Here is a 12,518-nt window from a genome sequence, read left to right on the forward strand (position 1 = left end):
GTATTTTGACACATTTACTTCTTAAAATTAGTTCCCAGATTTATTTCTTCTTTCTTTAACTGCTTTACAGAGATATTTCATAGACCCTTTCCTTAATATGTTCTACTACCAACCACAGTCACACTAACCAAGCAACTCACTCTCCTAAGACATAAATCATTAATGATGATGATTATTTTGTGGCTTACTCTACATTCTTAACTCTCCTCCTTCATTAGATGTTATTTCTAGACCTTAAACCTTTCTGTTTGGGAAGGGGAAAAGCAACTGTTACATATATTCTAATAGCTTAAGAAAACTATAATATAACAACAATTCAGGGGCTAAATGGCATATTTAATGCTCAGCATAATAGTTATAGCAATAGAAAATTATGACTTAGTATACACCACGCCAAGGTATGGATTACAAATTTTCCTTGGTGAAAGGGCAGGTGCATTATGTCATACACTGATGCTCTTATTGGGATCGACAACACGCACAGGTTGTTCTTACTCTTATAAACATACAAGCACACACTTCATATAAGAAGAGATCAACACTCTTATCTGTTGAGAACATAGCACATTGTTGATGAATTATTTCATTGGCTCATCTATATCATGTAAATATCAAAACTTAGAAAGCTGTTCAGGTTCTTTGTAGGTGCTGAGTGATTCGAAGAAACTGAGCAGCACCTGTGTATGGGTGGATGAACTGGAGGTCCTAGATCTTATTCCCTGTGATGTTTCCAAAAGATCAGCACCGTCATCTCTCATGATCAGAAGATATTTAAAAATAAGATTGATTTGTTTTGGATGCCCTATAGTATAATAGTTAAAAGCATAGGTCTTGTTTCAGGCAGATCTGACACATTAGTTATAGACTTCAATTCTTAGTGTCATGTATAAAGTTATACCTCGCATATAGTTTTTGGACCAATTGAGTGAGATGCTGTACATTACTGATAGCGTCACATCCTGTTTTGGTGCCTTCGCTCCCACATCATTTCAAAATTAAAGGTAAAAAAATGTATTTTCATATAATGAGAGCTTATATGTTTACTGTCTACCAGTACTCTTGTTACCTGCATATCAAAAAGTGGAAAGATTTAATGGAAAAAAAAAAAGTTGATCTAGCATAAATAATCTGGGTATGAATGGGTTTTTTTTTTTTTCTTTTACAATGTAGAAGATACTCTGAAAGCTATGGCTTAATTGAAATAAGTAAACTTACTTTTTATTTAATTCTTTTGGAAGAAGATATTTATATTCAGGATACTAACTAGAATTGGTCTGATTTCTAGAGAAATTGCTGAGAGAATGCCCAGCCCTCGTTCTTTTCTTCTCCTTGGTGATGCATACATGAATATACAAGAGGTAAAGTTTCTGATGCTACTGAACTTAGATTTAAAAAACAAACAAACAAAAAACTCCTTTTTGTGATTAGCGTAATATTCTATTTAAAGGAATGTTTTAAGTGTTATTTAAAGATCCAGTCATTACAGTAAAAAGGAAATAACCATTATAGTAAAAAAAAGTTGTTTTCAAACTGAGATCCAGTAATTTAGCATTATCATTATTTGAAATAGATAGGATACCAGAAACAAGGTAAGAGTCTCTTTTAAACAGAAAAATGAAGAGAGCCAGTAATGAGTTACACCTACACTAGTGACTGTCACCTCTCTGACAGTGGTAATGTTTCTAGACTTTACTATGTACTTTATTTGTCTCACTGAGTGAGTACTACAGATACAGAGCTTAATTACAGAAATGTTGCCCTTTAAAAGGATCCAGCTAAGCTGTTTATTCATTGCTTATTTTTTGTATCTGCCAACATTAGCCAGAAGAAGCCATAATAGCGTATGAGCAAGCATTAAATCAGAATCCCAAAGATGGAACACTGGCAAGCAAAATTGGGAAAGCGCTTGTCAGAACTCACAACTACTCAAAGGTAAGTACTTTATGTACTTGAGATATGCCTGTTGGATTAAATGTTTCAAACCCTGCTCTCTGAGAAGTCTACAGCAAGCACTGTTTGTATCTTGATGGTTATAAACTCCAAATTTATATTCACAAACGAATTTATGTTAAAGATTTTGTCAGTGTCTCAGATTCTTGACCACTGCATTTTGCAAAGACTGGAGCCTAAAATTTACTTCTGGCTTCATCTTGCACCTAAACCCTGCAACCAGTCAATTGTGATAACATTATATTTCTTTCATTATAGGACAAAGCATAATAGCTGTCCTTTCTAATGAACCAGTTTTGGTAAGCCATGTGCTTTTATTTCCCTCTAGTAGGGATAATGGATTTTCCTTTAGTTGTTATATTCTTGTTCTATTCCTGGTAACTACTGAACATATATATTTGCATTCAATGCATTCAATGGCCTCTGGAATAAAACTGGTAAAAAAAAAAAAAAAAAAAAAAAAATTCGCCAAGCAGTTTTCATTAACTGCTTTTCATAAGAAATGCCAGTTGCCTTATGTGATGTTTGATTGTCTAAAAATGGCATATTTAACTGATAGGTACATGCCTGAGTTTCTGCTAGGTTATTTCCAATTTTTCTGTGCTTTAAATCTATAATGTATAAAATATCTATGCTTGAACACCATTCTCATTGCCTTATTTTCCTAACTGAAACGGATTTTGTTTAGGCAATCACTTACTATGAAGCCGCTCTGAAAAGTGGACAACAAAATTATCTTTGCTATGACCTGGCTGAGCTTTTATTAAAATTGAAATGGTATGACAAAGCAGAAAAAGTTCTTCAACATGCTCTAGCTCATGAGCCTGGTATGAAAGTCTTTCTGATTTGAAAAAAAAGTATACCATATCTGATATGTCTGATCTATTTTATTTTTATATTATATAAATGTTCATTTGTATTCTCGGTATTATATATGTGAGGTTGGTTAATTCATTATCAGAATGTCACTCTACTAAAATAGGATATTTGAATGATCTAATAACAGGTTTATGAAATAGTTAATTGTGCCATAGAAAGATACTTTACTTTCCAGAATAATATGGAACTACATCTGATGTTTAGACAAGTAAACATTTTTATAATCTTTCCTCTTAAGTTTTTTTTTTTTTTAATTCAACACAATCCAAGAATATAATGTGTAAGTCTCCAGTTTCTCATGTGAATTCTACTTGCCCTGTTCTCAAACTACCTTCCTAGAGGTAATACCATTTTTGTGTTTCAGTGTATATGTAAGTACATAAGTATAATATGCATAATTTTTCTTTTTGAGTGTATTGTTCTTCCTATTCTGGAATTTTTTCCACAGATAGCATATTCCAGATGTTAGTACATTCATATCATTCTAATGGCATCTTAATATTCTATAACTCAACAGTTGTTTTTTTTTTTTATTATGACTCCATGTTTTTCTTTTTTAACTTTCTTTCAATTATTGGACTTTTTTTAAGTTTATTTATTTATTTTTGAGAGAGAGTACAAGCAGGGGAGGGACAGAGAGAGAGAGAGAGAGAGAGAGAGAGAGAGAGAGAATCCCAAGCAGCCTCTACACTCTGCACTGAGCATGTCATGGGGCTCGATCCCATGAACTGTGAGATCATGATCTGAGCTGAAAGCAAGAGTGGGATGCTTAACCAACTGAGCCACACAGATGCCCCCAATTATTAGATATTTAGCTGATTTTCCATTATTTTAATATTTATAAACTATGTTACAGTGAGTATCCTTGTATTTCATTCTTTGGTATATAGTTGCTTATATCCTTTTTTTTTAGTACTCTTTTTTAAAAATTTTTATTTAATTTATTTTTTAATTTACATCTAAGTTAGTTAGCATATAGTGCAACAATGATTTGAGAAGTAGATTCCTTAATGTCCCTTACCCATTTAGCCCATCCCCTTCCCATAATCCCTCTAGTAACCCTCTGTTTGTTCTCCATATTTATGAGTCTCTTATGTTTTTATCTCCCTCCCTGTTTTTATATGATTTTTGCTTCCCTTATGTTCATCTGTTTTGTATCTTAAAGTCCTTATGTTAGTGAATCATATGATATTTGTCTTTCTGTGATTAATTTCGCTTCGCATAGTACCTCTAGTTCCATCCATGTAGTTTCAATGGCAAGATTTCATTCCTTTTGATTGCCGAGTAATACTCCACTGTATGTATACACAACATCTTCTTTATCCATTCATCCATTGATAGATATATGGACTCTTTCCATACTTTGGCTGTTGTTGATAGTGCTGCTGTAAACATTGGGGTGTGCATGTGCCCCTTCGAAACAGCATACCTGTATCCCTTGGATAAATACCTAGTAGTGCAATTGCTGGGCCGTAGGGTAGTTCTGTTTTTAATGTTTTGAGGAACCTCCATACTGTTTTCCAGAGTGGCTGCACCAGTTTGCATTCCCACCAGCAGTGCAAAAGAGATCCTTTTTCTCTGCATCCTCACCAACATCTGTTGTTGCCTGAGTTGTTAATGTGAGCCATTCTGACAGGTGTGAGGTGGTATCTCATTGTGGTTTTGATTTGTATTTCCCTGATGATGAGTGATGTGGAGCATTTTTTCATGTGTCAGTTGGCCATCTGGATGTCGTCTTTGGAGAAGTGTCTATTCATGTCTTTTGCCCGTTTCTTCACTGGATTATTTGTTTTTTGGGTGTTGAGTTTGATAAGTTCTTTATAGATTTTGGATAGTAACCCTTTATCTGATATGTCGTTTGCAACTATCTTCTCCCATTCCGTTGGTTGCTGTTTAGTTTTGCTGATTGTTTCCTTTGCTGTGCAGAAGCTTTTTATTTTGATGAGGTCCCAATAGTTCATTTTTCCTTTTGTTTCCCTTGCCTCCGGAGACGTGTTGAGTAAGAAGTTGCCGTGGCCAAGATCAAAGAGGTTTTTGCCTGCTTACATTTAGGTCTTTGATCCATTTAGAGTTTATTTTTGTGTGTGGTGTAAGCAAGTGGTCCAGGTTCATTTTTTGGCATGTCACTATCCAGTTTTCCTGGCATCACTTGCTGAATATCAATTCCATTGGGTATTCTTTCCTGCTTTGTGAAAGATTAGTTGGCCAGACATTTGTGGGTCCATTTCTGGGTTGTCTATTCTGTTCCATTGATCTGAGTGTCTGTTCTTATGCCAGTACCATACTGTCTTGATGATTACAGCTTTGTAATATAGCTTGAAGTCCATACTTGCTTATATTTCTTAAGAGTAAGATGCTAAGTCAAAAAAGTATGTGCATTTAAAATTTAACTGGAGGGCAGTTGTTGGGTCTTGTATGTAAGCCAATTTGACAATAAATTGTATTCATTAAAAAAATAATAAAAATAAGATAAATTTAACTGGATACTATCTAAATTGCCTTCTTATAAGTTGGTACAAATTTGCCTTTTTTTTTTTCTTTTTGGAGAGAGAGAGGGAACAGCAGGGGAGGGGCAGGGGGAAAAAGAGAGAGAGAATCCCAAGCAGGCTCCACTCCCAGCGCAGAGCCTGATGGCAGGCTCACTATCATGACTGAAAGATCATGACCTGAGCTGAAATCAAGAGTTGGAGACTTAACCAACTGAGCCACCCAGGCACCCCTATACAAATTTGCTTTTTAAAGATTTTTATTTTAAAATAAAATCTAGTGCTTACTCATTGTCAAAATTTAAAGATTATAGAAGTTAGCAAAAGTTGTGTTGTCCCAACTTTCCAGAAAAAGAAAAAACACATTTACTTTGTGTATCATCCTAATTAGTATCTCTGCCATGCCTCTCTTTGTCTCTCTCACACAGAATTACATACCACATTTTTCCTGCCAAAATGGGATCATATTATACTGTACATCTACAGTAGACATTTTTCACTTAATAGCTTCTCTTCATGTTGGCAAATATAGCTTTTCTTTATTTTCTTTAGTATAGGTATTCTATATCTTAATATAATAATTTATTTGATGAGTCCCTTATTGGTAGACATTTAGACTGAAGAAAAGTTGAAGACAATATGAGATGAGCTTCTTGTTTATATACCTCTGAGTTGAGTTGTGCCGCATCATTGTTTCTTAAGGTCAAAAATGTCCCATCATTGTGTTGTATTAATTATAGGGGAGAAAACCACTTCAATTTGAATTTCTTTGATAATCGATAAGGTTAGGCATCATTCCATGTCTGTAGATCACATTTCCTTCTAGGATGTTTTCATTTATATCCTTTGCTTTGACCCTGAACCTCTGATTAATCATCTGTCACCTGTTAGTCATTTGCAGACATTTTCTCCTGAGCCTATCCCTTTTTTTGTTTTTTTAATTGAATTTGTCATTTCCTTAGTCAAATAGAATAGTCAATTATTATATATACCAGCCTTTCCTTTTTTTGAGTCCTGAATTTCCTCTCATACTCAGAAACTATCTTCCTTCATCTTAACATCATAAAAATACTCTTTTATATTTGCTGTAATTTTTGTAGAACTTTAGTCCATGTACAGTTTTTACTATATAGTTTCCCAAATGGAGACCAATTTTATTTCTGTGCCATTTATTAAGATGCCATCTTTGTCACATAATAAACTTATTTGTATGTATGACTAATTCTGAGAATCTTCATTTTGTTGCCCTGCGTTATTTTTCTTTTGCCAGTATCCTATCCACTGTAGCTTTAAAATGTTTTCAGAGGTGCCTGGGTGTCTTAGTCAGTTAAATGTCTGACTCTTGATTTTGGCTCAGGTCACGAGCTCATGGTTTGTGAGTTTGAGCCCTGCATTGGTCTCTGTGCTGACAGCACCACAGAGCCTGCTTAGAATTCTCTCTCTCCCTCTGTTGCCCATCCCCTGCTTGTGCACACACTCTCTCTCTCTCTCTTTCTGTCTCTCTCCCTCAAAATAAGTAAATAAATATTTTTTAAAAAATAAAATGTGTTTGGGTATATGATAAGGCCAGCCCACTCGAAGTTTTCTAGGATTTTCAAAAATAGTATTTTCATTTAGCTTTGATGAGGTTGGTGCTTAAATTTGCCTAATTTTGGATTTATTCACCATATAAAGTATTAGTCCACAAAAATATTTGCATGGGTCTGTCAGACCTTGCTTGAAACACTACAGATAGCCTTAAATGTGCATATGCATTTTTGAAAAGGTTGTAGAGGAAGAATGATTCAAGTAGCATATTTTACTTATATGGGTATAAATTTATTACACTTACGTGATATAAATGCTTTCGTGTAATAAATATTTGTTGAGCACACCCCATTGTGCACTCAGATGCCTTCATGTGCATTTCATTATATACTGTTTCATTAATGTCCACATTCATTTTTGAGGCAATTATAATTCCCATATTTAAATTAAAACCTAAGACTCTGTTTCCTTGACATATCTAACTTAATCTAGCTGAAGTAGCCAGCACCTGGATTCTAATAAACATCTTAAACTTAGCATGTCTGAAACAGAATTCCCGATCTGCCTCCCCACATCTGTCCTGCATGCAACCTTCATTGTCTCAATAAGAGCTTTATCCCTCTAGTCATTGCTGAGAGCCCGGATCCTAGCCATCACCCTGTCCCTGCCTGTAGGAAATCCTGTTGATTCCCCTTAGGCTGGGGTTTTAAAGAAATAATATATATAAACCACTTTGATGTATATGTGGCACAAAATCAAGAGTCAGACACTTAACCGACTGAGACACCCCAGGTGCCCCTCAGACTGATCATTTTTAGATTTCTTATGTGAGGTTGAATGGCTATGTTTTTAAGTAATTTGTTCATTTCATGAACTTGATAAATAGAAGAAGAAACATTTTCTTATTTATGTACGGTTCTATTATTGCTCTTAAATCACAAGATAATAATACCAAATATTTAAATAGCACTTACCATGTACTAGACTATTTTAATTGCTTTGCATATGCACACTTGTTTCATAACTTACTTTTTAAGTTTTGCAACAACCCTATGAGATGGGTACTATTCTTTCCCTTATTTTACAGATGAAAGGGAAACACAAAATGTATAAGTATCTTGTTCAAAGTTAAATAGCTAGTAAGTGATAAGGACTAGATTTGAAACCAGACAGATTGCCATCAAAGTCAGTGCTCTTAGTGACTGTACTTCATTGCTTATCAAGTGTCTATTATTTTAAAAACAGCCATTATCTTCCTAATTGCATGTAGCAACTACTCTATCTCGTTTTTTAATGATTTCAATAAGCATAAATGTTTATACAGTTAAAAACGAAAATTGAAATTCTTACATGTATTGTTACATTGTTATCTCTTAATATAAGTCTAAGAAAAACCTTGTTATTATCCAGTTCCTTAGCTTTTCTTCCAGCTAGTTTTTATCCTAAATTGTTTTTCTTTGTTTAATTTGGCCATCCCTCAGTTAACTGACTGAAAGTTTTTCAACTTTATTCACTATTTCTCAAAATCATTCTTTGTAAAGACCTGTTTCAAAACTTGTAGAAAAATGTAAACGTTTATTTAAAAATGACTATTTGTTCCCAATACCTTCTCTCATAGTAAATGAACTGTCAGCTCTCATGGAGGATGGACGTTCTCATGTCCTCCTAGCAAAAGTTTATAGTGAAGTGGAAAGACCTGGTGATGCCATAGCTTCATTACAACAGGTAAATGTACTTGTGAGTGCTTGTGGGGTGTCGGAGGGGAGGGGAGAAGGGAATACATCACGGGTAGGAGAAAGACCAGTTATTTTGGCCCAACTACCACAGAAAATAAGTCAAAATAGAAATAATGATCAAATGCCAATGGATTGTACTGTTTAAATGTGTTATTGATAATCATTGTAACAACTACAGCAAGTTAATATTTTTAATCCACTTTTGTAGGTGAGGAAGCTTGGTTTAATAATTTGTGTAAAATCACATGACCAGGGTCATAGGCAGGATTTGAATTCAGTTTTTTCTACTTTTGTTTATTTATATCTTCCTTAGTTTCCCTTAATATTTTGGAGGTTTTCAGAGGAGAGGTTTTATACACATTTCCTTAGATATATTCCTAGGCAGCTGATGGTTTTTGATGATTTTTCGACTTCTAGTTTGCTATTAGTTTTTTTATAAATGACTTAAGTTTTATCTACTGCACGTTCTGCATTAATCAAGATGGTCGCATGAATCTTCCTTTTTTTCTTGTTAATGTGGTGTATTAAATTGGTTTTCAAATGTTAAACCACCCTTATATTTCTTAAATAAGTGTCACTTTGTTGTGATTTTTTTTTTTTAAGATATTGCTGGGATTTAAAGATACTAATACTTTGTCTAAAATTTGTATATCTATGTTCGTAAGGGAGATTGGATCTCTAAGACTTGCTGTTTCTTTAATATTTGGAGTAATTCAAAATTAAAACCATTTCTACCTCAAGGCTTTGTTGATGGCAAGTTTTTATTAAAGGATTCCACTGAGGGTTTCAGGCTGATCATTTTTTTAAAGTTTATTTATTTTAAAAGAGAGAGCACATGGGAAAAGGGCAGAGAGGGAGACTGCCAGTGCAGTCTTACACGGCGCTCGAGCCCACAAACCGTGAGATCATGACCTGAGCCAAAATCAAGAGTCAGACACTTAACCGACTGAGGCACCCTAGGTGCCCCTCAGACTGATCATTTTTAGATTTCTTATGTGAGGTTGAATGGCTATGTTTTTAAGTAATTTGTTCATTTCGTTAATTGTCAAATTTATTGACTAAGATTTGTTCATTGTATCTTATTTTTTGAATGTCTGCAAGTGCTATAAAAATATCTTCTTTTATGGCCCCGATACTGATGATTTTATTTTCCTTCTACTATTAATGATCAGTTACACGAGGAGTTTATTAATATTTTCAGAGAACCAGTTTTTCCCTTTTCTGGCTTCATTAAATGTTTTCCCTTTATCTCATTAATTAGTTTCCTCTACTTTCTTTGGATCCGGTTTGCTGATCTTTGCCTAGCTTATTGATGAATTATTGTTGGATAATGGATTAGTTAGCCTTAGTTCTGTTCTTACTATTTAAGGTGAAAATTTTTCTCAAAGCATTGCTTTAGCTACCTCTCACAAGTTTATTATTATTCAGTTCACAATATTCCTCATTTCCCCTTTGATTACTTCTTTAACCATGGGTTATTTAGAAGTGTAGTATTCAGTTTCGAAACAGTTCTGATTTTCTTGTTACCTTTTTTTTTTTTTTAATACCTCTTAATCCCTTTCACCTATTTTGCCCATTCCACTACTCCCTCCCTTCCGGCAACCACTAGTTCTCTGTATTTGAGTATTATCTTTTGGATATTGATTTCTAGTTTAATTCCACCGTGGTCAAAGACATACTTTGAATGATTCAATCCTTTGATATTTGTTAAAGCTTGTTCTGTGTCCTACATTATAATCAGTTTTGGTATAGGTTCCGTGTGGATTTGAAATAATGTGTTTCTGGCATTACCGAGCACTTAGTTCAACATATGTCGTTCGGGTCAGATTTGTTAGTTGATTTATCCTACATCTTTGCTGCGCTTGAAGTGGAACATAGAGTACTTCATTACTAATCCTATATGCTTTCTAGAATACCACACTGCTTGACACCTTTTGACCTAATTTTCATGTACCCAGAAGAATTCTCCATTCTCCAAATAATTTATCAAATGTTTTGATTTTGAGCTTTAGCTAACAGTGGTGGGTGGGTGTGTGTGTGTGTGTGTGTGTGTGTGTAAAATAACCTGTATTTCAGTAATTTGCCCAATATGTCCAATAATTTTTTTTATTCTAGTTATGAATGAATTGATCTTGGACTATTAGGTTTCTATGATACTCATTAAATTTCTGTGATACCCATCTAAGTTTATGATTTCATTAAAATATGTAATCTTTAAAGTGTTAATATCTTATCCTTAATTGGTATGGTTTTATCCCTATTTTTCTATCACATGATAAGAGAATTTCACCTAACCCTAGGTCAGCTACCATTAGCTACAAGAAAAGTGTAATTTTGGTAAATTTAGACTTTTAAAATATTTTAGAAGTGAATCTGGCTTATTTTACTTTTTTGTAAGTATTATTAGTCCCAGCTGCCTTGGTTATATGAGTCCTTGTGTTGTATGAGCAGATAAATCAAGCAACACTGAGAACAAACAGTATACATGGCTAGGCAATGCCAGTGGGCCAAATTTAAATAATTTTAAGTTTATATGTTATAGCACTAAGATTATTCATCTTTAATAAAATTTAAAGAGCCCTAAAATTCTTCCCAATTGTTAACATTCTACGCTTTCTGATCTCCAAAAAGATAAATCCTGAGTTATAATTCAAACAGAAACTTATAAATATAGTCAAAAGTTTTTGATATTTTAAGTTCATTTATTCAGGACCCATTACTGAGCCTAATCTCCACCTTATGGAACTTTAGGAGTCCCGTCATAGTATTTTTGCATAATTGCTAAACATTATAGGCCGTGGCAGAACTGCTACATTTAGGGAAACCCCAAGTCTTATTAATTGTACTTTCTAAAGATTTCAGATTTCTGAAATAACTCCACATTTTTTCATCTTGTCATCTTTCTGTTACCTTTTAGCCCTGTCCAGCATTATCTTTTGCCCAGACTCCAGGAGCCTCTTAACTAATCCCCATCCCCTTCCAATCTTGTTTCATTCCAGTTCTCCACAACACCAGAGTAATTGCTCTACAGGGCAGACCTGATGTTGTCATCCTGTTGCTTATAAACATGTAGTAGTAACTACCCTGTGTTAAAAACTGCCCTCTAGAATAAAAAGCAAATTATTTAACAAACTTACCTGATGTAAATTACCTCTGTATTTCTAGCCATTTTTCCTTCTAATTCTTTGGTCAAACAATAGTATCCCGCACCTTCTTCCTTCACCTGTCATTCCTAATGCCTATAATCCATCCCATCTCCTTTCCTTCTCCCAAAGTCACATGGGAGTACTACCAGTAATTCTTCAAGTCTCACTTGATCTCCAAGATTAGGTTAGGTCTCCTATTATGCAATCCCAATGCAACTGGTATTTCCCAGCCATAAAACAGGACCCTCATAATTTGCCGTAATTATTTTATTATCTGTCTTCATGCTAAAATTAAAATTTCCATGAGTGTAGGTGTAGTTCCATGTTTTGTGACCCTAGCAAATGCTTGCTTCATTAGTTTACTATGCTGTGTAACAAATCGCCACAAATTGTAGTCAATGAAAACAATACACACATTTATTTTTTCACAGTTTCTGTGGGTGTGTATTCTGGGCATGGTTTAGCTGGGTCCTCTAAAAGGTGTCAGGACAGTCAAGGTGTGGCCGGGCCTGGGTTCTCATGTAGAGACTTGTCAGGTGGAGGATCTAATTCTAAGCTTAAATGGGTTGCTAGCAGAATTCATTTCCTCAAGGCTGTGAGACTTAGGGCTCCAAGTTCCTGTTTGCTTCTTGTTGCAGATCCTAGAGGTTCATCAGCTCCTTGCCTGGTACGCCAGCTAATAGGGTCACTTAGTTCTTCAAAGCCAGCATGGAATAAGTCTACTAACAGAGTCTTATGAAATGTAATCATGGGGGTGACATTCCATCATATTTGCCATATTCTATTGGCTACAA

At 34.5% G+C, this 12,518-nt stretch overlaps 1 protein-coding gene across 1 annotated transcript in view; it reads left to right on the top strand.

The window, feature by feature from the left end:
* TTC21B (tetratricopeptide repeat domain 21B) overlaps positions 1-12,518 on the top strand; it is an 83,288-nt gene that overhangs the window by 37,096 nt on the left and 33,674 nt on the right. Inside the window, exons 16-19 of the mRNA XM_058715070.1 lie at positions 1,286-1,358; positions 1,822-1,932; positions 2,639-2,777; positions 8,461-8,567. Coding sequence (XP_058571053.1) covers positions 1,286-1,358; positions 1,822-1,932; positions 2,639-2,777; positions 8,461-8,567 — 430 coding nt within the window. The remainder of the gene's footprint in view (positions 1-1,285; positions 1,359-1,821; positions 1,933-2,638; positions 2,778-8,460; positions 8,568-12,518) is intronic.

This window comes from Neofelis nebulosa, chromosome 2 (assembly GCF_028018385.1).
Source record: "Neofelis nebulosa isolate mNeoNeb1 chromosome 2, mNeoNeb1.pri, whole genome shotgun sequence".
Lineage (NCBI taxonomy): Eukaryota > Metazoa > Chordata > Mammalia > Carnivora > Felidae > Neofelis > Neofelis nebulosa.